This window comes from Salvelinus sp. IW2-2015, unplaced genomic scaffold, assembly GCF_002910315.2.
Source record: "Salvelinus sp. IW2-2015 unplaced genomic scaffold, ASM291031v2 Un_scaffold2548, whole genome shotgun sequence".
Classification (NCBI taxonomy): domain Eukaryota; kingdom Metazoa; phylum Chordata; class Actinopteri; order Salmoniformes; family Salmonidae; genus Salvelinus; species Salvelinus sp. IW2-2015.
In genome coordinates this window covers 119,696-146,366 of record NW_019943861.1, presented here as the reverse complement: position 1 = coordinate 146,366, position 26,671 = coordinate 119,696, and the positions used below count along the sequence as shown (strand labels likewise).

Genomic DNA, 26,671 nt, shown 5'->3' with positions numbered 1-26,671 from the left:
GGATGTCAGTCTGGAGCCCTGCCTTTACACCTACTGGCTCTAAATGATAATGTTCAGTCTGAGCCCTGGTTTAACACACTGAGTCTAAATGATGTCAGTCTGGAGCCCTGTTTAACCACTGGGTCTAAATATGTCCGTCTGGGCCTGTTTAACCTACTGGGTCTAAATGATTCAGTCTGAGCCCTGTTTAACCTACTGGTCTAAATGATGTCAGTCTGGAGCCCTGGTTTAACTACTGGGTCTAATATGTAGTCTGGAGCCTGGTTACTACTGGGTCTAAATATGTCAGTCTGGACCCTGGTTTAACCTACTGGGTCTAATATGTCAGTCTGGAGCCTGGTTTAACTCCTACTGGGTCTAAATGATGTCAGTCTGGAGCCCTGGTTTAACCTACTGGGTCTTAAATGATGTCAGTCTGGAACCCTGTTTAACCTACTGGGTTAAATGATGTCAGTCTGGAGCCCTGGTTAACTTACTGGGTCTAAATGATGTCAGTCTGGAGCCTGGTTTAACCTACTGGTCTAAATGATGTCAGTCTGGAGCCCTGGTTTAACCTACTGGGTCTAATGATTGTCAGTCTGGACCCTGGTTTAACCTAACTGGGTTCTTAAATGTTGTCAGTCTGAGCCCTGGTTTTAACACCTACTGGGTCTAAATGATTGTCAGTCTGGAGCCCTGGTTTAACCACTGGGTCTAAATGATGTCAGTCTGGAACCCTGGTTTTAAACCTACTGGGTCTAAATGATGTCAGTCTTGGAGCCCCTGGTTTAACCCACTGGGTCTAAATGATGTCAGTCTGGAGCCCTGGTTTAACACACTGGGTCTAAATATGTCAGTCTGAAGCCCTGGTTTAACCTACTGGTCTAAATGATGTCAGTCTGGAGCCCTGGTTTAAACCCACTGGGTCTAATGATGTCAGTCTGAGCCCTGGTTTAACCCACTGGTCTAAATGATGTCAGTCTGCAGAGCCTGGTTTAACCCACTGGGTCTAACTGATGTCAGCATCTGGAGCCCTGGTTTAACACACTGGGTTAATGAGTTCAGTCTGGAGGCCCTGGTTTAAACCTACTGGGTCTAAATGTATGTCAGTCTGAGCCCTGTTTAACTTACTGGGGTCTAAATGATGTCAGTCTGGAGCCCTGGTTAACCTACTGGTTCTAACTGATGTCAGATCTGGAGACCCCGAGTTTAACCTACTGGGTCTAACTGATGGTCAGTCTGGAAGCCCTGCTTTAACCCACTGGGTCTAAATGAATGCAGTCTGGAGCCCTGGTTTAACCTACTGGGTCTAAATATGTCAGTCTGGAGCCCTGGTTTAACCTACGGGTCTAAATGATGTCAGTCTGGAGCCCTGGTTTAACCTACTGGGCTAAATGATGTCATCTGGAGCCCTGGTTTAACACACTGGGTCTAAATGATGTCAGTTGGAGCCCTGGTTTAACCTACTGGGTCTAAATGATGTCAGTCTGGAGCCCGGTTTAACCACTGGGTCTAAATGATGTCAGTCTGAGGCCCTGGTTTAACCTACTGGGTCCTAAATGATGTCAGTCTGGAGCCCTGGTTTAACCTACTGGGTCTAAATGATGTCAGTCTGGAACCTGGTTTAACCTACTGGGTCTAAATGATGTCAGTCTGGGAGCCCTGGTTTAACCACTGGTCAAATGATTCAGTCTGAGCCTGGTTTAACCTAACTGGGTCTAAATGATGTCAGTCTGGAGCCCTGGTTTAACCTACTGGGTCTAAATGATGTCAGTTCTGGAGCCCTGGTTAACCTACTGGTCTAAATGTTGTCAGTCTGGAGCCCTGGTTTAACCTACTGGGTCTAAATGATGTCAGTCTGGAGCCCTGGTTTAACCTACTGGCGTCTAAATGATGTCAGTCTGGAGCCCTGGTTTAACCTACTGGTCTAAATGATGTCAGCTGGAGCCCTGGTTTAACCCACTGGGTCTAAATGATGTCAGTCTGGAGCCCTGGTTTAACACACTGGGTCTAAATGAGTTCAGTCTGGGACCCTGGTTAACCTACTGGGTCTAAATGATGGTCAGTCTGGAGCCCTGGTTTTAACCCACTGGGTCTAAATGATGTCAGTCTGGACCCTGGTTTAACACACTGGTCTAAATGATGTCAGTCTGGAGCCCTGGTTTAACCCACTGGGTCTAAATGATGTCAGTCTGAGCCCTGGTTTAACCACTGGGTCTAAATGATGCAGTCTGGAGCCCTGGTTTAACCTACTGGGTCTAAATGATGTCAGTCTCGAGCCCTGGTTTAACCTACTGGGTCTAAATGATGTCAGTCTGGAGCCCTGGTTTAACCTACTGGGTCTAATGATGTCAGTCTGGAGCCCGTTTAACCTACTGGGTCTAAATGATGTCAGTCTGGAGCCCTGGTTTAACCCACTGGGTCTAAATGATGTCAGTCTGGAGCCCTGGTTTAACCTACTGGGTCTAAATGATGTCAGTCTGCGAGCCCTGGTTTAACCTACTGGGTCTAAATGATGTCAGTCTGAGGCCCTGGTTTAAACTACTGGTCTAAATGATGTCAGTCTGGAGCCCTGGTTAACACTACTGGGTTCTAAAATGATGTGCAGTCTGGAGCCCTGGTTTAACCTACTGGGTCTAAATGATGTCAGTCTGGAGCCCTTGGGTTTAACCTACTGGGTCTAAAATATGTCAGTCTGGGCCCTGGTTTAACCCACTGGGTCTAAATGATGTCAGTCTGGAGCCCTGGTTTATACATCTACTGGGTCTAAAATGATGTTCAGTCTGGAAGCCCTGCGATTAACCTACTGGGTCTAAACTGATTCAGTCTGGATGCCCCCGGTTTAACCTACTGGTCTAAATGATAACACATTTAAATAACACGGCTATATACAGGAAGTAGAAAATAACATGGCTATATATAGGAAGTAGAAAATAACACGGCTATATACAGGAAGTAGAAAATAACACGGCTATATATAGGAAGTAGAAAATAACACGGCTATACAGTCCATTGGGAAAATATTCAGACTTTTTCCACTTTCTTATTCTAAAATGGATTAAATAAAAAAAAATCAATCTATATACAATAAAATTCATACATTTTTGCGAAAATAATGAAAACCTTATTTACAATGGCACTGTTAAGATTCTATGTGACTTATGTTATACAGGGAAATTAGCAGAAATTATTAATATATCTCACACAATGTTAGTTGTTAGTTAACCCAGATGAATTGCTCGCTAAACTCTAGTTAAATAGTCGTCTCGTTTATAACTCAAATTGTTCTTTTGCACGTTGCACAATTCTTGCACTATGACAAAGTCCCCCTTGTTTTGTTTCCACAAGCGTTCAGATTCRGAACATTGTCTTCTGAGACGTCTCTTCTCCTGTATCCAGGTTGGGTGTTATGGCACACAAAATGACATATGGACAACCAGTATTCAGYGGAGGTGTGAAAACTGTAAAGGCTAAAGTGGATTTGATCAAAGCGTGAGTCATGTGAAGATTTTTTTATTCAATATATGCTATTGTAGAATTGTTTAGTTTATTTTCTTTGGAAGATTTATTAGCCCCGTGTAGTGACTTACACTAATGTGGTGTACTTTTGCCAATGTTGATTCAATGTCATTTTGACCATTCAGGTTGAACACAATGCAGGTGGAAGATGCAACAGATATTGACTGGGAAGAAATTGCTCACACAATTGGGTAAGTGGGTTTTTATTATACACAGATTATACTTTGTTTTAGACAATGTTGTATTTTTATTATCAATGACATTTTCAGTGACAGAGGTTTGTATTATGTTAGTATTTACGTTTCGATTCTCAAATCTCTTAACACAACGCAGATGTTTTGTCTACGAACTCGGTCGATAACCGTCAAAGAAAGGGGGATCAGTACAAGCACAGCCTTTGTTTCCTATCTTSTAGAAGTGAGGAGTACAACCGCACAAGGCAGGGTCATTGTGGTTTATGTGTGTGGGAATGCAGTGTTATGGGCTAACATTTCTTTCATGTCCAAAGGGGTGTGACTCCTTGCTACGTGCAGATGCACTACCACAAGCTGAAAGTATCCAAAGTGCCGTTGAGACAGAGCATGTCTTTCTGTGGTAGGTACAAGCTGCTGAAAGTATCCAAAGTGCCGTTGAGACAGAGCATGTCTTTCTGTGGTAGGTACAAGCTAAAGTATCCAAAGTGCCGTTGAGACAGAGCATGTCTTTCTGTGGTAGGTACAAGCTAAAAGTATCCAAAGTGCCATTGGACAGAGCATGTCTTTCTGTGGTAGGTACAAGCTAAAAGTATCCAAAGTCCTTGAGACAGAGCATGTCTTTCTGTGGTAGGTACAAGCTAAAAGTATCCAAAGTCCGTTGAGACAGAGCATGTCTTTCTGTGGTAGGTACAGCTAAAGTACCAAAGTGCCGTTGACAGAGCATGCTCTGGGTAGTACAAGCTAAAGTATCCAAGTCTTGACAGAGCATGTCTTCTGTGGTGGTACAAGCTGCTGTCATACACACAGTGTTGTTTTACAATCCCTATGTGTTTTAGGTTGGAGGTTTTTAGAATAGTTGAGTCCAAGTCACTATGATCAGTGTTCCGGTGACATCACTTCCAAGGACAGAAGTAGAATCTGCTCCATTTTGGACTGCAGTTTTAAACCTCCTATTTCATCTCAGCACTATACAAGTCTACATATGTGTAAATTTATGTGTTTCCACATTCGGAAAGAGATGGAAACCTCCAAAGAAAATGCCACGTGTCATCACATGTAAAAACACTGATTGCCCCCTTCAAATATAATGATGCTTTGAGGAAGAATCTTGTTGTTTTCTGGACACGTTTACTGGATTTAATGTATATGTGTTTTACTTTCAGAGATCATTGATGTTCCTGTACAGTAGTGTTCTGCCCAAGTTTGAAGAGCTCCTCCGAACAGTCAGACTGAGTCAGGGGAGACCGAGTCCAGAGATCTGCACCAGGTTCAGGACTGAGTCAGGTAGAGACCGAGTCCAGAGATCTCCACCAGGTTCAGACTGAGGTCAGGGGAACCGAGTCCAGAGATCCACCAGGTTCAGACTGAGTCAGGACCGAGTCCAGAGATCTCCACCAGGTTCAGACTGAGTCAAGGGAGACTGAGTCCAGAGACGATCCACAAGAGCTCTTCCTGCTCTCAGAGATCTTTGAAAATGAGGACGACTGAGATTATTACAGCGAGGTTCAGAACAGTTGATTATCAATCATTTTTATCTCTGCAAGCTTTATTTTCTGGATGTATTTCAAAGGCAGCTTTTGAAAAGAGTCGTTTGGATGTAGATGGTGAAAATCTATTGAATGATCCTGAACATGCTGGTCAGGAGTTTCCCTTTCTGAAATTCCCTGATACAGAAGTCCTGGATGCTTTGTTAACATTAGACGTGATTACACCCCCAGGGGCTGAGCATCTGGAGCCTGGTCTGCTTATGTGTGCAGCCACCCCTTATTCCTGGATCAGTAGCCCATATTTTTAACGTAACATTGTTATCAGGAAGTATTAAAAGAACATGGACATCTGTGTATGTGCTGACACTTCATAAGGACGGTCGTGACTTACTCACTTTTCAACACTTCCTTGTTTAGCTGAGATTCTTGAATCCTTGATTAATGTACAACTTTGTTCTTTGTTTTAATCTGATAATTGTATTCTTAATATAAACCAATCAGGGTTTTAGGCCTGGGTATAATACTACCACAGCAACCACGCTAGTTGTTAATTATCTTGTCGATGCCTGGGATGCTAAAAAGATCTGTGCTGCCTTGTTCATTGACCTGTCAAAGACGTTCGATACTGTTGATCATTCTGTTTTACTGAAGAAATCAAGAATAGACCTGGGATATAAAGCTGTTTATGGTTTCAGAATTATCTGAGTGACAGAACTCAGGCCATCTTGATAGATTGGGTTAAATCAGAATTTCTTGAGTTTCAAAAAGGTGTTCCTCAAGGTTTGATTTTGGGTCCATTATTGTTCACCTTGTATATTAATGACATAGGAAACACTGTTAATACTTGTACCATTCATCTCTATGCAGATGACACAGTTTTGTATTCCTGTGCCACCTCAGTGCAGCAGGCCATTCATGAACTTCAGCATGACTTTGATCCAATTCAGAAATCCCTTACAGATCTTAAATTAGTGTTAAATACAAGTAAAACCAAGCTCCTGCTGTTCTGTAGGTCATGAAATGTTGACCCTGAGGACCTGCATATCTGCCCTATAAATGGAGCCTAAATTGAGCTTGTTTCTCAATATAAGTACCTGGGTGTCTGGATTGATGACAAGTTGTCCTTCGTAACTCATATAGAAAATTTGACTTAGAAGCTAAGATCCAAGATTGTTTTTTTTTTATATTGAAATAAAACAGGAGAATGATTGTTAAAACAACGCTTCTCCCTGTATTGGATTTTGGTGATATTTTTTACAGACAACCTCTGTTTTAAAACCCTTGGCCGCCGTCTACCAATCAGCAATACGTTTTATCACGGGACAATTTTAGGACTCATCCTTGTAGTCTGTATAAAATGTGGGATGGACCTCCATTTATTTACAAAGCAATCTGACACAAACTCTCTCTATATGTAACTTAATTAAGTTACCAAACCCGTTCACAGGAATGCGTAACACTGGAGATCCCTTCAGTCTCCACAGATTTGGGGGAAAACTGCGTTGTTTTTTGCCCCTAATTTGTGGAACAATCTGCAGAGTTCACTGCAGTTAGATGTGCTGATGTCACTCAGGCAGTTTACATTACTGGTTGAGGACCTCTATGTAGTTGAATGGGATTGATTTAGGACCTCTGTAGTTGAATGGGATTGATTTAGGACCTCTATGTAGTTGAATGGGATTGATTTAGGACCTCTATGTAGTTGAATGTGATTGCTTTTATTCATGTTTATTTTGTGCTGAATTATATTTTATACACATATGTTTTAATATTCTTTTTTTTTATTGTAATGTGTACAGGGCTCTCTTGTAAATAGATTTTTTTAAATCTCAATCTGTTTTGAAGGTTAAATAAAAAATACTGTGGATTTATTTTTAGAAGTCCTGTGTTAATCTGTTGGTCGGACGGTGGTCAGTTCATAGAGCGACACAGATCCTATAATTTGGATAAGAGTTGTGTAACGATTAAATAATACGTGTGGTGTTTTTAATTTGTTTTGGCTAACTAAGCAAAGTGACGTTAATTAGACGATGGCGGTTATTGAGATCCGTCGTAGTTAATACCTACATATTTAGTATCTTCTGCTCTTGTGATAGTTTCTGGTAGACTTTATTCACACAAAGCATTATGCTTGGCTTCTATAAGGTGTCTTGCGCATGCTTCCCATCCAAAACAGTTCGTTAAAGTTTTTTGCTTTTAGTAGTTTGACGAAATGTTGACTTTTTGGTTCAGCAAGGTTCGTGCACAACAACAATTTTCTTGAGTCGAAGTTCGGTATCGGAAGTCTATGCCCCTTCGTCTGTGATTGGTCAACTGTAGGGATGATGTAAGTTTCTTCTCGGTTCAGCCCAAAACTGCATTCAACATGACGGACGACAACTCGGAGAATGGCTTGGACGAGGAGGTAACGTGCCGTCTTCACCAGAGGATGATGTGTTTTCTATTGTAGTCGAGGAAAAGACTAGCCATGTTTGCTAACAATAGCAAGCCAACCAACTAAACTCAAGATCTTTACAACTTTTGATCAAACATCATTTTGTCATAGAAAGAAAATCATAAGTTTCCCRCATTGGTGACACCTACAGYGCCTTGCAAAAGTRTTCATCCCCTTGGAGTTTTTCCTATTTTGTTGCTTTACAACCTGTAATTTAAATGGATTTTTATTTGGATTTCATGCAATTGACAAACACAAAATAGTCCAAATTGGTGAAGTGAAATTACATTTTGTTACTTGTTTCAAAAAAGTTGAAGAAATTTTTGGGGAAAAGTGTTGGGTGTGCAAATCTATTCACCCCCTTTGCTATGAAGCCCCTAAATAAGATCTGGTGCAACCAATTACCTTCAGAAGTTACATAATTATTTAAATAAAGTCCACCTGTGTGCAATCTAAGTGTCACATGATCTCAGTATATATATATATATTTCTGTTCTGAAAGGCCCCAGAGTCTGCAACACCACTAAGCAAGGGGCACCACCAAGCAAGCGGCACCATGAAGATCAAAGAGCTCTCTAAACGGGTCAGGGACAAAGTTGTGGAGAAGTACAGATCAGGGTTGGGTTAGAAAAAAATATCTGAAACTTTGAACATCCCACGGAGCACCATTGAATCCATTATTAAAAAATGGAAAGAATATGGCACCACAACAAACCTGCCAAGAGAGGGCCACCCACCAAAATTCTCACACCAGGCAAGGAGGGCATTAATCAGAGAGGCAACAAAGAGACCAAAGATAACCCTGAAGGAGCTGCAAAGCTCCACAGAGGAGATTGGAGTATCTGTCCATAGGACCACTTTACGCCGTACACTCCACAGAGCTGGGCTTTACGGAAGAGTGGCCAGAAAAAAGGCCATTGCTTAAAGAAAAAAATAAAGGCATCTGGGAGGCCAAAAGGCATGTGGGAGACTCCCTAAACATATGGAAGAAGCTACTTTGGTCAGATGAGACTAAAATGTAGCTTTTTGGCCATCAAGGAAAATGCTATGTCTGGCGCAAACCCAACATCTCTCATCACCCCGAGAACACCCTCCCCACAGTGAAGCATGGTGGTGGCAGCATCATGATGTTTTTCATCAGCAGGGACTCAGAAACAAGTCAAAATTGAAGGAATAATGGATGGCCCTAAATATAGGGAATTCTCGAGGGAAACCTGTTTGTCTTCCAGAGAGTTGAGACTGGGACGGAGGTTCACCTTCCAGCAGGACAATGCCCCTGAGCATACTGCTAAAGCAATACTCGAGTGGTTTAAGGGGAAACATTTAACTGCCTTGGAATGGCCTAGTCAAAACCCAGACCTCAATCCATGTGGTATGACTTAAAGATCGCTGTATACCAGCGGAACCCATCCAACTTGAAGGAGCTGGAGCAGTTTTGCCTTGAAGAATGGGAAGAAATCCCAGTGGCTAGATGTGCCAAGCTTATAGAGACATATCCCAAGAGACTTGCAGCTGTAATTGCTGCAAAAGATGGTTCTACAAAGTATTGACTTTGGGAGGGTGAATAGTTATGCATGCTTATGTTTTCTGTTTGTTTGTCTTATTTCTTGTTTGTTTCACAATAACAAAATGTTGCATCTTCAAAGTGGTAGGCATGTTGTGTAAATCAAATGATACAAACCCCCCCAAAAATCTGTTTTTATTTCAGGTTGTCAGGCAACAAAATAAGAAAAATGCCAAGGGGGGTGAATACTTTTGCAAGCCACTGCACACAGGGTACTAGTACTGAGTCAATGAGTAATGATAACATGGCTATATACACAGGGTACCTGTACTGAGTAATGATAACTAGGCTATATACACAGGGTACCAGTACTGAGTCAATGAGTAATGATAACTAGGTTATATACACAGGGTACCAGTACTGAGTCAATGAGTAATGATAACATGGCTATATACACAGGGTACCAGTACTGAGTAATGATAACTAGGCTATATACACAGGGTACCAGTACTGAGTCAATGAGTAACTATAACTAAAAATCAAATCAAATTTTATTGGTCACATACACATGGTTAGCAGTTGTTAATGGGAGTGTAGCGAAATGATTGTGCTTCTAGTTCCGGCCGTGCAGTAATATCTAACAATTCCATAACAACTACCTAATACACACAAGTGTAAAGGAATGAATAAGAATATGTACATTTAAATATATGGATGAGCGAGGACCGTGCGGCATAGGCAAGATGCAGTAGATGGTATAGAGTACAGTATATACAGTGGGGAGAACATTTGTATTTAAAAGTATTTGATACACTGCCGATTTTGCAGGTTTTCCTACTTACAAAGCATGTAGAGGTCTGTCATTTTTATCATAGGTACACTTCAACTGTGAGAGACGGAATCTAAAACAAAAATCCAGAAAATCACATTCTATGATTTTTAAGTAATTCATTTGCATTTTATTGCATGACATAACTATTCACCCTCCCAAAGTCAATACTTTGTAGAACCATCTTTTGCAGCAATTACAGCTGCAAGTCTCTTGGGATATGTCTCTATAAGCTTGGCACATCTAGCCACTGGGATTTCTTCCCATTCTTCAAGGCAAAACTGCTCCAGCTCCTTCAAGTTGGATGGGTTCCGCTGGTATACAGCGATCTTTAAGTCATACCACATGGATTGAGGTCTGGGTTTTGACTAGGCCATTCCAAGGCAGTTAAATGTTTCCCCTTAAACCACTCGAGTATTGCTTTAGCAGTATGCTCAGGGGCATTGTCCTGCTGGAAGGTGAACCTCCGTCCCAGTCTCAACTCTCTGGAAGACAAACAGGTTTCCCTCGAGAATTCCCTATATTTAGGGCCATCCATTATTCCTTCAATTTTGACTTGTTTCTGAGTCCCTGCTGATGAAAAACATCATGATGCTGCCACCACCATGCTTCACTGTGGGGAGGGTGTTCTCGGGGTGATGAGAGATGTTGGGTTTGCGCCAGACATAGCATTTTCCTTGATGGCCAAAAAGCTACATTTTAGTCTCATCTGACCAAAGTAGCTTCTTCCATATGTTTAGGGAGTCTCCCACATGCCTTTTGGCCTCCCAGATGCCTTTATTTTTTTCTTTAAGCAATGGCCTTTTTTCTGGCCACTCTTCCGTAAAGCCCAGCTCTGTGGAGTGTACGGCGTAAAGTGGTCCTATGGACAGATACTCCAATCTCCTCTGTGGAGCTTTGCAGCTCCTTCAGGGTTATCTTTGGTCTCTTTGTTGCCTCTCTGATTAATGCCCTCCTTGCCTGGTGTGAGAATTTTGGTGGGTGGCCCTCTCTTGGCAGGTTTGTTGTGGTGCCATATTCTTTCCATTTTTTAATAATGGATTCAATGGTGCTCCGTGGGATGTTCAAAGTTTCAGATATTTTTTTCTAACCCAACCCTGATCTGTACTTCTCCACAACTTTGTCCCTGACCCGTTTAGAGAGCTCTTTGATCTTCATGGTGCCGCTTGCTTGGTGGTGCCCCTTGCTTAGTGGTGTTGCAGACTCTGGGGCCTTTCAGAACAGAAATATATATATATATACTGAGATCATGTGACACTTAGATTGCACACAGGTGGACTTTATTTAAATAATTATGTAACTTCTGAAGGTAATTGGTTGCACCAGATCTTATTTAGGGGCTTCATAGCAAAGGGGGTGAATAGATTTGCACACCCAACACTTTTCCCCAAAAATTTCTTCAACTTTTTTGAAACAAGTAACAAAATGTAATTTCACTTCACCAATTTGGACTATTTTGTGTTTGTCAATTGCATGAAATCCAAATAAAAATCCATTTAAATTACAGGTTGTAAAGCAACAAAATAGGAAAAACTCCAAGGGGATGAAYACTTTTGCAAGGCRCTGTAGGTGTCACCAATGYGGGAAACTTATGATTTTCTTTCTATGACAAAATGATGTTTGATCAAAAGTTGTAAAGATCTTGAGTTTAGTTGGTTGGCTTGCTATTGTTAGCAAACATGGCTAGTCTTTTCCTCGACTACAATAGAAAATACATCATCCTCTGGTGAAGACGGCACGTTACCTCCTCGTCCAAGCCATTCTCCTCGTCCAAGCCATTCTCCTCGTCCAAGCCATTCTCCTCGTCCAAGCCATTCTCCTCGTCCAAGCCATTCTCCTCATTAAAGCCATTCTCCGAGTTGTCGTCCATCATGTTGAATGCACAGTTTTGGGCTGAACCGAGAAGAAACTTACATCACCCCTACAGTTGACCAATCACAGACAAAGGGGCATAGACTTCCGATACCGAACTTCAAAACAAATCATAAACACCACACGTATTATTTAATCTAATCGTTACACAACTCTTATCCAAATTATAGGATCTGTGTCGCTCTATGAACTGACCACCGTCCGACCAACAGATTAACACAGGACCTCTAAAAATAAATCCACAGTATTTTTATTTAACCTTCAAAACAGATTGAGATAAAAAAAAATCTATTTACAAGAGAGCCCTGTACACATTACAATAAAAAAAAGAATATTAAAACATACGTGTATAAAATATAATTCAGCACAAAATAAACATGAATAAAAGCAATCACATTAAACTACATAGAGGTCCTAAATCAATCCCATTCAACTACATAGAGGTCCTAAATCAATCACATTCAACTACAGAGGTCCTAAATCAATCCCATTCAACTACAGAGGTCCTAAATCAATCCCATTCAACTACATAGAGGTCCTCAACCAGTAATGTAAACTGCCTGAGTGACATCAGCACATCTAACTGCAGTGAACTCTGCAGATTGTTCCACAAATTAGGGGCAAATAAACAATGCCGCTTTTCCCCAAATCTGTGGAGACTGAAGGGATCTCCAGTGTTACCCATTCCTGTGAACGGGTTTGGTAACTTGACACTTAATAAAGGTACATATAGAGAGAGTTTGTCAGATTGCTTTGTAAATAAATGAGAATGCAGCTCTCTTCTGACAGAGAAGTCCATCCCACATTTTATACAGACTACAAGGATGAGTCCTAAAATTGTCCTGTGATGAAACGTATTGCGGATTGGTAGACGGCGGCCAAGGGGTTTAAAACAGAGGTTGCCTGTAAACTACATCACCAAAAACCAATACAGGGAGAAGCGTTGTTTTAACAATCTTTCTCCTGTTTTTAATACTGAGGCCTGATTTATTTAGATATAAAAAAACTATCTTGGATCTTAGCTTCTAAGTCAAAATTACTATGAGTTACGAAGGACAACTTGTCATCAATCCAGACACCCAGGTACTTATATTGAGAAACAAGCTCAATTTAGGCTCCATTTATAGCGCAGATATGCAGGTCCTCAGGGTCAACATTTCATGGACTAGAGAACAGCATGAGCTTGGTTTTACTTATATTTAACACTAATTTAACATCTGTAAGTGATTTCTGAACTGGATCAAAGTCATACTGAAGTTCATGAATGGCCTGCTGCACTGAGGGTTAGGGTCAGCCCTAACCCTAACCATAACCCTAACACTAACCCTGAGGTGGCACAGGAATACAAAACTGTGTCATCTGCATAGAGATGAATGGTACAAGTATTAACAGTGTTTCCTATGTCATTAATATACAAGGTGAACAATAATGGACCCAAAATCAAACCTTGAGGAACACCTTTTTGAAACTCAAGAAATTCAGATTTAACCCCATCTATCCAGATGGCCTGAGTTCTGTCACTCAGATCATTCAGATTTAACCCCATCTATCAAGATGGCCTGAGTTCTGTCACTAAGATAATTCTGACATCATGAACAGGCTTTATATCCCAGGTCTATTCTTGATCATTTCTTCAGTAAATCAGAATGATCAACAGTATCGAACGTCTTTGACAGGTCAATGAACAAGGCAGCACAGATCTTTTTAGCATCCCAGGCATCGACAAGATCATTAACAACTAGCGTGGTTGCTGTGGTAGTACTATACCCAGGCCTAAAACCCTGATTGGCTGATAAAAAAAGAACAAAGTTGTACATTAATCAAGGATTCAAGAAACTCAGCTAAACAAGGAAGTGTTGAAAAGTGAGTAAGTCACGACCGTCCTTATGAAGTGTCAGCACATACACAGATGTCCATGTTCTTTTAATACTTCCTGATAACAATGTTACGTTAAAAATATGGGCTACTGATCCAGGAATAAGGGGTGGCTGCACACTTCAGCAGACCAGGCTCCAGATGSTCAGCCCCTGGGGGTGTAATCACGTCTAATGTTAACAAAGCATCCAGGACTTCTGTATCAGGGAATTTCAGAAAGGGAAACTCCTGACCAGCATGTTCAGGATCATTCAATAGATTTTCACCATCTACATCCAAACGACTCTTTTCAAAAGCTGCCTTTGAAATATATCCAGAAAATAAAGCTTGCAGAGATAAAAATGATTGATAATCAACTGTTCTGAACCTCGCTGTAATAATCTCAGTCGTCCTCATTTTCAAAGATCTCTGAGAGCAGGAAGAGCTCTTGTGGATCGTCTCTGGACTCAGTCTCCCTTGACTCAGTCTGAACCTGGTGGAGATCTCTGGACTCGGTCTCCCTTGACTCAGTCTGAACCTGGTGGAGATCTCTGGACTCGGTCTCCCCTGACTCAGTCTGAAGACCTGGTGGAGAATCTCTGGACTCAGTCTCCCTGACCAGTCTGAACCTGGTGGAGATCTCTGGACTCGGTCGCCCCTGACTCAGTCTGAACCTGGTGGAGACTCTGGACTCAGTCTCCCCTGACTCAGTCTGAACCTGGTGGAGATCTCTGGACTCAGTCTCCCTGACTCAGTCTGACTGTGTCGGAGGAGCTCTTCAAACTTGGGCAGAACACTACTGTACAGGAAATCAATGATCTCTGAAAGTAAAACACATTATACATTAAATCAGTAAATGTGTCCAGAAAACAACAAGATTCTTCCTCAAAGCATCATTATATTTGAAGGGAATTTCCAATTTTTTGGGGGGCAATCAGTGTTTTTACATGTGATGACACGTGGCATTTTCTTTGGAGGTTTCCATCTCTTTCCGAATGTGGAAACACATAATTTACACATATGTAAACTTGTATATGCTGGGATGAATAGAGGTTTAAAAACATGCAGTCAAAATGGAGCTAGCTTATCTTCTTGTGAATAGGGGGCGCGCTGTTTTCACTTTGGAAAATATCGTGCCCAATTTAAACGGCCTCATACTCTATTCTAGATCATACAATATGCATATTATCATTACTATTGATAGAAAAACATCCTGAAGCTTCTAAAACTGTTTGAATTATATCTGTGAGTAAAACAGAACTCATTTGGCAGCAAACTTCCATACAGGAAGTGAAAAATCTGAAAACGAGGCTCTGTCAGGGCCTGCCTATTCAACTGGCTTTTATTTATCGATCTGTATGCACTTCATACGCCTTCCACTAGATGTCAACAGGCAGTGGAAGGTTGAATGGGTGTCTAGCTTGATGTGAGGCCGAATAAGAGCTTTTGGAGTGACAGGTCCGCCCTATGTGCAGTGTTCAGCTGCGCGCCGGGGAACCTCACATTGTCTTCTGAAAAGCGGTCGGTATACACTACGAATTGCTCCGGCTCTGATTTTATTGGATACATATGAGAAGAACATCATAAAGTAGGATTTTCAACCAGTTTACCAGTTTATTCGAAGTTTATTGGGAATTTTGGAATTTTTCGTTCCATGCGTCAAGAGATGATGGACCACGTGCGCTCCACCAATGCTAGCCAAAGTTGCTAATCGACAGAAGAAATGGACATTCTAAAACCAAAACAACGATTTATTCTGGACCTAGGACTCCTTGCAACAACATCTGATGGAAGATCAGCAAAAGTAAGACAACATTTATGATGTTACTTCATATTTCTGTGTAATATGTTGACTCCAACACGGCGGAGAATAGGTGAGCGCTGTCTCACAATAATGCATGCTGTATTTGTGGTAAAGTTATTTTTAAAAATCTAACACAGCGGTTGCATTAAGAACCAGTGTATCTTTCATTTGCCATACAACAAGTATTTTTATGTAAAGTTTATGATGGTTCTCTTGGTTAGATTAGGTGACTGTCCAAAATATCTCCAGACATTTTGGCGTATTGTGGCTAAGTATTCACAATGTAAAACCAGGATTATACCTCTAAATATGCACATTTCGAACAAAACATAAATATTGTATAACATGATGTTATAAGACTGTCATCTGATGAAGTTGTCCAAAGGTTAGTGATTCATTTTATATCTATTGCTGGTTTTTGCGAAAGCTATGTTGGCGGTGAATAAATGCCTTTGTGTGTTGGCTATTGTGGTAAGCTAATATAATTCTATATTGTGTTTTCGCTGTAAAACATTTTTAAAAATCGGAAATGATGGCTGGATTCACAAGATGTTTATCTTTCATTTGCTGTATTGGACTTGTGATTTCATGAAATTATATTATTGATATCCCTGTCCCGTTAGGCTAGGCTATGCTATGCTAGTCAGCTTTTTTGATGAGGATGCCCCGGATCCGGGATGGGTATCACTGAAAGGTTATACTTCCGGTCCCTTGGAAGTGATGTCACCGGAACACTGATCAAGTGATCTTGGACTCAACACATTCTAAAAACCTCCGACCTAAAACACATAGGGGATTGTAAACAAACAACTGTGTGTATGACAGCAGCTTGTTACCGACCACAGAAAGACATGCTCTGTCGCAATGGCACTTTGGGATACTTTTAGCTTGTACCTACCACGAAAGACATGCTCTGTCTCAACGGCACTTTGGATACTTTTAGCTGTACCTACCACAGAAAGACATGCTCTGTCTCAATGGCACTTTGGATACTTTTAGCTTGTACCTACCACAGAAAGACATGCTCTGTCGCAATGGCACTTTGGATACTTTTAGCTTGTACTACCACACAGAAAGACATGCTCTGTCTCAACGGCACTTTGGATCTTTCAGCTTGTGGTAGTGCATCTGCACGTGCAAGGAGTCACACCCTTTGGACATGAAAGAAATGTTAGCACATAACACTGCATTCCCACACCATAAACCACAATGACCCTGCCTTGTGCGGTTGTACTCCTCACTTCTAGAAGATAGGAAACAAAGGCTGTGCTTGTACGATCCCCCTTTCTTTGACGGTTATCGACAGTTCGTAGACAATTAAAACATCTGCGTTGTGTAAGAGATTTGAGAATCGAAATGTAAATACTAACATATAACAAACCTCTGTCAGTGAAAATGTCATTGATAATAAAAAACAACATTGTCTAAAACAAAGTATAATCTGTGTATAAATAAAAGCCACTTACCCAATTGTGTGAGCAATTTCTTCCCAGTCAATACTGTTGCATCTTCCACCTGCATTGGTGTTAACCTGAAAGGCCAAAATGACATTGATCAACATTGGCAAAGTACAACCACATTAGTGTAAGTCACTATACTGGGCTAATAAATCTTCCAAAGAAAATAAACTAAACATTCTACAATAGCATATATTGAATAAAATCTTCACATGACTCACGCTTTGATCAATCCACGTTTAGCCTTTACAGTTTTCACACCTCCACTGAATACTGGTTGTCCCATATGTCATTTTTGTGTGCCATAACACCCAACCTGGATACAGGAGAAGAGACGTCTCCAGAAGACAATGTCTGAATCTGAACGCTTGTGAAACAAAACAAGGGGACTTTGTCATAGTGCAAGAATTGGTGCAATCGTGCAAAGAACAATTTTGAGTTATAAAACGAGACGAGCTATTAACTAGAGTTTAGCCGAGCAATTCATCTGGGTTAACTAACAACTAACATTGTGTGAGATATATTAAATCATTTTCCGCTAATTTCCCTGTATAACATATAAGTCATCATAGATCTTAACAGTGCCCATTTGTAATAAGGTTTTCATTATTTTCGCAAAATGTCTGAATTCTATTGTATATAGATTGATTTTTTTATTTATTTAATCCATTTTAGAAGAATAGAAAGTGGAAAAGTCTGAATATTTTCCCAATGTGCTGTATAGCCGTGTTATTTTCTACTTCCTATATATAGGCCGTGTTATTTTTCTACTTCCTGTATATAGCCGTGTTATTTTCTACTTCCTTATATACGTCCTCTGTTTATTTTTATTGCTGAATATGCATGTTATTTCTACCTTTACCAGTTTATTTTCTACTCCCTGTATATAGCCATGTTTATTTTTACTACCCCTGTATATAGCCATGTTATTTTCTACTTCATATTATATTAGCCATGTATTTTCTACTTCTGTATATAGCATGTTAATTTTCTACTTCCTTATATAATAGCCCTTTATTTTCTACTTCCCTGTTATATAGCCAGTGTTATTTTCTACTTCCGTATATATGCCATGTTATTTTCTACTCCTGTATATAGCCATGTTATTTTTATACCCCTGTCATATAGCCATGCTTATTTCTACCTTCATATATATAGCCATGTAACTTCTCCACTACTTCCTTGGTATATAGCCGTGTTATTCTACTTCCTATATATAGCCGTGTTATTTTCTACTTCCTATATATAGCCATGTTATTTTCTACTTCCTGTAATATAGCCGTGTTATTTAATTAAACTTCCTGTATCCTTAGCCATGTTATTTTCTAACTTCCTGTATTATAGCCTACTGTTAATATTTCTAACTTCTTGTATATAGCCGTGTTATGTTCTACTTTCTGTATATAGCTGTTATGTTCTACTTCCTGTATATAGCCGTGTATTTTCTACCCTTTCTTATGCCGTCGCTATTTTTACTCGTTATAGTTATTCACTGAGTATTTACTCCTGTGTCCACTGTCTATTTTATCTTAACTCTGCCTGGGTGGATAAGAACCCCTCAGTCAGCATTTCACTGTTAGCTATCTGACACATTCCAATATCTCTTGACAGATTCTACGGTAACAATTTATGTTTCAGTCTGTCCATGAAAGTTAGTTGAGCGATACATGAATACCAATTTCTTTATAAAGGCACATTGTTGAAGAAAAGTTTCAAATATTCAATTCACCCTGGAAGATCATAATGTATTGTTACAGTCATTTCTGCACTATGCATAATTATTTTTCACTGTGAAAATGTCCAGCCATTTTTATTTTATTTTTTGCAACAGTTAACCATGAAACTCTGTACTACCGACCATTTCATTCTACACTGGTGCCCGGTGGCGTCGTCTTAACCCCTCCGGCATACATCTGTCCAGGGGATGTTGTTGTAACAGTTGTCTTTCCTGATGGTGGCATGTCCTCTGCCAGGCTCCACCTGTCCCAGCAGGTGGTCTCTATCACAGATTTCCATTAGTCTCTTCAGTTCTTCCTTCGCTCCAAGAACCTAGTTTGCGACTGAAAAACACACACCAAATAAAGTGGGACCGTTGTTCAGACAAAAACAAATGTTCCCAAAGAAGTGAAGCAGGATGTCAAGGCAAGGATCAAAGAGTCATTATTAGAGGTCGACCGATTAATCGTAATGGGCGATTATATAGGGCCGATTTCAAGTTTTCATAACAATCAGAAACATCGGTATTTTTGGACACCGATTTGGACCGATTTTATTTTAACACCTTTATTAATCCTTTATTTAACTATGCAAGTCGCAAAGAACACATTCTTATTTTCAATGACGGTCTAGGAACGGGGAGTTAACTGCCTTGTTCAGCGGGGCAGAACGACAGATTTTTGCCTTGTCAGTTCGGGGGATTCAATCTTGCACCCTTAGTTAACTAGTCCAACGCTCTAACCACCTGATTACATTGCACTCCCCGAGGAGCCTGCCTGTTTACCGCGAATGCAGTAGGACAGCCACAGGTAATCTTAGCGCTACTAAGCATTAAACTTATCTTATAAAAACAATCAATCAATCATAATCACTAGTTAACTACCACAATGGTTGATGATATTACTAGGTTTATCTAGCGTGTCCCTGCGTTGCATATATCGATGCGGTTGCGTATCTTGCTCCCAATTGTGTACCTAAACATAAAACACAATCAATGCCTTCTTAAAATCCAATACACAGAAGTATATATTTTTAAAACTGCATATTTAGCCTAAAAGAGATCCAGGTTAGCAGGCAATATTAACCAGGTGAAATTGTGTCACTCTCTTGCGTTCATTGCACAGCACATCAGAGTCAGTGTATAAAGCAACAGTTTGGCCGCCTAAATTTGCCAGAATTGTACACGTAATTATGACATCAACATTGGGAGGTTGTGCAAATGTAACAGATATTAGACTTATGGATGCCACCCGTTCAGATAAAATACGAACGGATTCCGTATTTCACTGATAAGAAATAAACGTCTTGTTTTCGAGATGATAGTTTCCGGATTTCTACCATATTAATGACCTAAGGCTCGTATTTCTGTTGTTATTATGTTATAACTAAGTCTTATGATTTGATAGAGCAGTCTGACTGAAGCGGTGGTAGGCAGCAGCAGGCTCGTAACAGCATTCAATTCAAACAGCCACTTTCGTGCGTTTCCTTCTCCGCTCTCCTCGTTGTGCTTCAAGCATTGAGCTGTTTATGAACTTCAAAGCTTAAATCAACTCCCGAGATTAGGCTGGTTGTAACCAATGTGAAATGGCTAGCTAGTTAGAGGGGTGCGCGCTAATAGCGTTTCAAACGTCAACTTCCGTTGAGACTTGGAGTAGTTGTTCCCCTTGCTCTGCATGGTAACGCTGCTTCGAGGGTGGCTGTTGTCGATGTGTTCCTGGTTGAGCCCAGGTAGGAGCGAGGAGAGGGACGGAAGCTATACTGTTACACTGGCAATACTAAAGTGCCTATAGAACATCAATAGTCAAAGGTATATGAATACAAATCGTATAGAGAGAAATAGTCCAATAATTCTATAATAACTACACTAAAACTTCTTACCTGGGAATATTGAAGACTCATGTTAAAAAGGAACCACCAGCTTTCATATGTTCTCATGTTCTGAGCAGGAACAAACGTTAGCTTTCTTAACATGGCACATATTGCACTTTACTTTTCTTCTCAACCCTTTGCTTTTCCATTATTTACACCCAAAGTGAACAATGTTTCATTATTTATTTGAGGCTAAATTGATTTTATTGATGTATTATATTAAGTTAAAATAAGTGTTCATTCAGTATTGTTGTAATTGTCATTATTACAAAAAATAAATTTTAAAAATGGCAGATTAATCGGTATCGGCTTTTTTTTGGTCCTCCAATAATCTGTATCGAAGTTGAAAAATCATAATCGGTCGACCTCTAGTCATTATATTTAATTCAAGTTCCTATGACTTACACATCTGAGAAAAACGCTTCCTGAGGGGCGTTTCACTCCGGCCAGTCAACTGCGAGATCGTCACCCAATTGTTGCCGTGCAACGTCTGCAGTTTTTTCAAAGAGTAAAGTTCATCTTCGCTGAACCTTCGTATAAAAATTCATAGAAACATTCAAGTAATAAGTCTGTAAAAAGCCACAGTATCACGACCTTCGTGTCAGGAAAAACGGCACAGTTGTTCGTTCCAATTCAATATCGCGATACTTTTGTACCCAGTCAAAGCCCATTATTAGCGTTGTCAGATCCTTAAAGTAACTAGCCCAGTCTTACCTGCCCTTGTAGCTGCTACCGTCAAACATCTTCCTCCCACCACGACTATAGACCTTATGCCAAGGCCTTGGGATTCCTTCAGCTGCAACAGGGAGAGGAGATCAGGTTTCTGGGAGATCCCTTAGCATACTTATTTATGCTAAAGACAGGGATATAAATGTGGGGATGAAACTTGATCTGTTATCGTTATGAAGCTGGCTAGAATACACCCCACCTATTCTTTCAGGGAACCTGTGATGACTCTTCAACCTCTGGATTTGTGTCAGTTCGTCTTTGAAGCGCTTTGTATGGAAGAGTTTAGCAGCATTCTCAATCCCTGTGAGAGCCAGGAAGTCGTTTATGTTACTCATGAGTTGTTTGTTCTCCTGTGCGCTGTATCGTCCAGTTCGCAGGGAAATTGGGCGCCAGGCTAGCGGCGGTAACCGAGGGCGCCAGGCGTAGCGCGGTAACCGAGGGCGCCAGGCTAGCGCGGTAACCGAGGGCGCCAGGCTAAGCGCGGTAACGCGAGGGCGCCGAAGGCTAGCGGCGGTAAACTCTAGGGCCGCCAGGCTAGCCCGCGGTCAACGCTAGGGCTCCAGGCTAGCGCGGTAACCTTAGGGCTGCCAGCGCTAGCGCGGTAAACCGAGGGCGTCCAGGCTCGCTCAGAGCGCCGCGGGTAACGTAGGGCTCCAGGCTAGCCAGTAACCGAGGCGCCCAGCTAGCGCCTGGTAACCGAGGGCGCTCCAGGCTTAGCGCGAGTATACCTAGGGCCCAGGCTAGGCGGTAACCTGTTAGGGCGCTCCAGGCTAGCGCGGTAACCAGGGCCAGCTAGCCCAGGCCTAGCCGGGCTTACGACCTAGGGCTCCAGGCTAGTCGCGGTAACCTAGGGCTCCAGAGCTAGCGCGCGTGCCGGGTAGTACGCGTGATAGGGCTCCAACTAGCGCGGTGAACCTAGGGCTCCAGGCTAGCGCGGTAACCTAGGCTCCAGGGCTAGCGCGGTAACCTAAGGGCTCCAGCTAAGCGCGGTTGACCTAAGGGCTCCAGGCTAAGCGCGCGGTAACCTAAGGGCTCCAGGCTAGCGCGGGTAACCTAGGGTCTCCAGGGCCTAGCGCGGTAACCTAGGGCTCAGGCTTAGCGCAGGTAAGCCTAGGGCTCCAAGGCTAGCGCGGTAACCTAGGGCTTCCAGGCTAGCGGCGTAACCTAGGGCTCACAGGCTAGCGCGGTAACCTAGGCTCCAGGCTAGCGGCGGTAACCTAGGGCTCCAGGCTAAGCGCGGTAACCTAGGGCTCCAGGCTAGCGCGGTAACCTAGGCTCCAGCTAGCCGCGGTAACCTAGGGCTCCAGGCTAGCGCGGTAACCTAGGGCTCCAGGCTAGCCGGTAACCTAGGGCTCCAGGCTAGGCGCGGTAACCTAGGGCTCCAGGCTAGCGCGGTAACCTAGGCTCGCAGGCTACGCGGTAACCTAGGGCTCCAGGCCTAGCGCGGTTAACCTAGGGCTCCAGGCTAGCGCGGTAAACCTAGGCTCCAGGCTAGCGCGGTAACCTAGGCTCCAGCTACCAGTAACCTAGGGCTCCAGGCTAGCGCGTAACCTAGGCACCAGCTAGCCTAACCTGGCTCAGCTAGCGCGGTAACCTAGGGCTCCAGGCTAGCGCGGTAACCTAGGGCTCCAGGCTAGCGCGGTAACCTAGGCTCCAGGCTAGCGCCGGTAACCTAGGCTCCAGGCTAGCGCGGTAACCAGGGCTCCAGGCTAGCGCGGTAACCTAGGGCTCCAGGCTAGCGCGTAACCTAGGGCTCCAGGTTAGCGCGGTAACCTAGGGGCTTCCAGACTCCAAACTGTTCTCCTGTAACACTGGTACTTTTTCAGTTGGTGGCCACAGCCCATGATTTGGTCGCACCCCCCAAAAAATGCATGATTCAGGATATTTTGATGTTCAACCTAATCCAGTGATGCATTGTGGGTTGACAATTAGGCTATAGTTTTGTTATATTTGATGACTCTTAAAATTGGGCTCCAGAATGTTCTGAATTTTCTTTTTTTCAATATAAATAATTTGCCTACATCTTTATGTGAACTAATATCATAGGCTAATTTATGTGTCTAGTCCACCACCTGAGTAAGACGAAACTCAAAACACAATGTCTTAATACCCAGTGCTTTTTGTCCAGCAGCAGGCCCAGCAGACACAGAGGCTTTCATGACAGTACTGTTAACAATGGTTTCAGCCTCACACACAGATAGGACAGTTTGAGTCAGGTGATGTAGATTGTGCAGCTCACACCAATGAGACATAAAAATAATAAAAAAAAAAATAATAAATAACTGTCACATCAAGTCTAAATCTTACCTATGCAGACGGCTTTAGGGTGTCAAACGACTAAATGATGTCAGTCTGGAGCCCTGGTTTAACCTACTGGTCTAAAATATGTCAGTCTGAGCCCTGGTTTAACCTACTGGTTCTAAATGATGTCAGTCTGGAGCCCTGGTTTTAACCTACTGGGTCTAAATGATGTCAGTCTGGAGCCCTGGTTTAAACCTACTGGGTTCTAATGATGTCAGTTCGGAGCCCTGGTTTAACCCACTGGTTCCTAAATGAATGTCAGTCTGGAGCCCTGGTTTAACCTACTGGGTCTAAATGATGTCAGTCTGGAGCCCTGGTTAACCTATGGGTCTAAATGATGTCGTCTGGACCCTGGTTTAACCTACTGGGTCTAAATGATGTCAGTCTGGAGCCCTGGTTTAACCTACTGGGTCTAAATGATGTCAGTCTGGAGCCTGGTTTAACCTACTGGGTCTAAATGATGTCAGTCTGGGAGCCCTGGTTTAACCCACTGGGTCTAAATGATGTCAGTCTGGAGCCCTGGTTTTAACCTACTGGGTCTAAATGATGTCAAGTCTGGAGCCCTGGTTTAACCTACTGGGTCTAAAATGATGTCAGTCTGGAGCCCTGGTTTAACCCTACTGGGTCTAAATGATGTCAGTCTGGAGCCCTGGTTTAACCTACTGGGTCTAAATGATGTCAGTTGGAGCCCTGGTTTAACCTACTGGGTCTAAATGATGTCAGTCTGGAGCCCTGGTTTAACCTACTGGGTCTTAAATGATGTCAGTCTGGAGCCCTGGTTTAACCACTGGGTCTAAATGATTGTCAGTCTGGAGCCCTGGTTTAACCCCTGGGTCTAAATGATGTCAGTCTGGGCCCTGGTTTACCACTGGGTCTAATGATGTCAGTCTGGAGCCCTGGTTTAACCTACTGGGTCTAAATGATGTCAGTCTGTGAGCCCTGGTTTAACCTTACTGGGTCTAAATGATGTCAGTCTGGAGCCCTGGGTTTAACTACTGGTCTAAATGATGTCAGTCTGGAGCCTGGTTTAACCTACTGGGTCTAAATGAGCAGTTGGAGCTGGTTTAACCTACTGGGTCTAAATGATGTCAGTCTGGAGCTCTGGTTTAACCTACTGGGTCTAAATGATGTCAGTCTGGAGCTCTGGTTTTAACCTACTGGGTCTAAATGATGTCAGTCTGGAGCCTGGTTTAACCTACTGGGTCTAAATGATGTCAGTCTGGAGCCTGGTTTAACCTACCTGGGTCTAAATGATGTGTTCAGTCTGGAGCCCTGTTTAACCTACTGGGTCTAAATGATGTCAGTCTGGAGCCCTGGTTTAACCTACTGGGTCTAAATGATGTCAGTCTGGAGCCCTGGTTTAACCTACTGGGTCTAAATGATGTCAGTCTGGAGCCTGGTTTAACCTACTGGGTCTAAATGATGTCAGTCTGGAGCCCTGGTTTAACCTACTGGGTCTAAATGATGTCAGTCTGGAGCCCTGGTTTAACCTACTGGGTCCTAAATGATGTCAGTCTGGAGCTCTGGTTTAACCTACTGGGTCTAAATGATGTCAGTCTGGAGCCTGGTTTAACCTACTGGTCTAAATGATGTCAGTCTGGAGCCTGGTTTAACCTACTGGGTCTAAATGATGTCAGTCTGGAGCCCTGGTTTAACCTACTGGGTCTAAAATGATGTCAGTCTGGAGCCCTGGTTTAACCTACTGGGTCTAAATGATGTCAGTCTGGAGCCCTGGTTTAACCTACTGGTGTCTAAATGATGTCAGTTCTGGAGCCCTGGTTTAACCTATCGGTCTAATGATGTCAGTCTGGAGCCCTGGTTTAACCTACTGGGTCTAAATGATGTCAGTCTGAGCCCTGGTTTAACCTACTGGGTCTAAATGATGTCAGTCTGGAGCCCTGGTTTAACCTACTGGGTCTAAATGATGTCAGTCTGGAGCCTGATTTAAACCTACTGGGTCTAAATGATGTCAGTCTGGAGCCCTGGTTTAACCTACTGGGTCTAAATGATGTCAGTCTGGAGCCCTGGTTTAACCTACTGGGTCCTAAATGATGTCAGTCTGGAGCCCTGGTTTAACCTACTGGGTCTAAATGATGTCAGTTCTGGGAGCCCGTGGTTTAACCTACTGGGTCTAAATGATGTCAGTCTGGAGCCTGGTTTAACCTAACTGGGTCTAAATGATGTCAGTCTGGAGCCCTGGTTTAACCTACTGGGTCTAAAAATGTGTCAGTCTGGAGCCCTGGTTTAACCTACTGGGTCTAAATGATGTCAGTCTGGGAGACCCTGATTTAACCTACTGGGTCTAAATGATGTCAGTCTGGAGCCCTGGTTTAACCTACTGGGTCTAAATGATGTCAGTCTGGAGCCCTTACATCTGAGACATCTACTGCAGACGCTGAGAGGCCACTGTCCATCCCCTCATTTTTCTTCCAGCTACTCATCACCTCGTCTCGTTGCGTGTGAATCTTGTTTGACTTTTTCTTAGTTCTCTCTTCAGTTCGTTCGTCAGGATCTGGTACCTCCATTTGCTTCTCTTTCTTCTTTTGCTTTTTACGTTTCTTCCTCTCTTTCTCCAACTCTGTCACTGTTTGCTCTTTATGTTCAGGTAGTTGTTCCTTTTCTCTCCCATCAATTGGTGGCCATCCATTTGATCCTACTTAATGGCAGGTTTTTCCAGTTCCTGCTCAGAGGCTTTAGTCTTCTTTTTCTTCAGGACATTTTGCATCCCTCGACTGTGTCAGGTACCACAGATGAGAATAATTCAGGAACGTCTTCAAATAAAAAAAGACGGGATGTTGGAGACATCTCAAACGATAAGGGAATCTCAGTCTCCCCGTGTTGTCGTCCCCAGCATGGTGGCAGCTGTTTAACCGATTTGCACCATCTATAAAAGACAAAGACAATATTAAACTGATTAAACTGAACTCTACGATTTACCATGGAGTTGATCGGCGACTAGCGCAGGCAGACTGGAGCTTCGATGTCAAATAAAATGAAGTAACCAAAAAACGATTGATTTCAGCACCCAAAGAATAGCCYGTGATTACACACAATATTGTATTTGAAAACACACACAGGCGCCTGAGCAATGGAGCACCTGCATCCTCACTTTCTAAATAGGGG

The 26,671-nt window shown here is 42.4% G+C and overlaps 1 protein-coding gene and 3 long non-coding RNA genes across 4 annotated transcripts; 2 read left to right on the top strand and 2 right to left on the bottom strand.

Moving 5' to 3' along the window:
• The first annotated feature begins 3,382 nt into the window (after positions 1-3,382).
• On the top strand, positions 3,383-4,096 carry LOC112074245 (uncharacterized). The gene is made up of 3 exons (XR_011476939.1): positions 3,383-3,471; positions 3,624-3,689; positions 4,007-4,096. It is a non-coding gene; the product is annotated as an uncharacterized lncRNA (long non-coding RNA).
• Positions 4,097-4,637: 541 nt separating this feature from the next.
• LOC139025357 (uncharacterized) lies at positions 4,638-7,164 on the top strand. Its single transcript, XR_011476938.1, has 2 exons — positions 4,638-4,959; positions 5,050-7,164. It is a non-coding gene; the product is annotated as an uncharacterized lncRNA (long non-coding RNA).
• A 7,026-nt stretch (positions 7,165-14,190) lies between these two features.
• On the bottom strand, positions 14,191-16,533 carry LOC112074246 (uncharacterized). Its single transcript, XR_011476937.1, has 2 exons — positions 16,430-16,533; positions 14,191-14,493 (listed from the first exon to the last, which is right to left on the bottom strand). It is a non-coding gene; the product is annotated as an uncharacterized lncRNA (long non-coding RNA).
• A 4,219-nt stretch (positions 16,534-20,752) lies between these two features.
• On the bottom strand, positions 20,753-21,624 carry LOC112074248 (transcription termination factor 1-like). The gene is made up of 3 exons (XM_024141448.2): positions 21,447-21,624; positions 21,233-21,314; positions 20,753-21,048 (listed from the first exon to the last, which is right to left on the bottom strand). The coding sequence occupies exons 1-3, from the start codon at positions 21,580-21,582 to the stop codon at positions 20,913-20,915; spliced, it is 354 nt and encodes a 117-aa protein (XP_023997216.2). The 5' UTR covers positions 21,583-21,624; the 3' UTR covers positions 20,753-20,912.
• Positions 21,625-26,671: the final 5,047 nt, after the last annotated feature.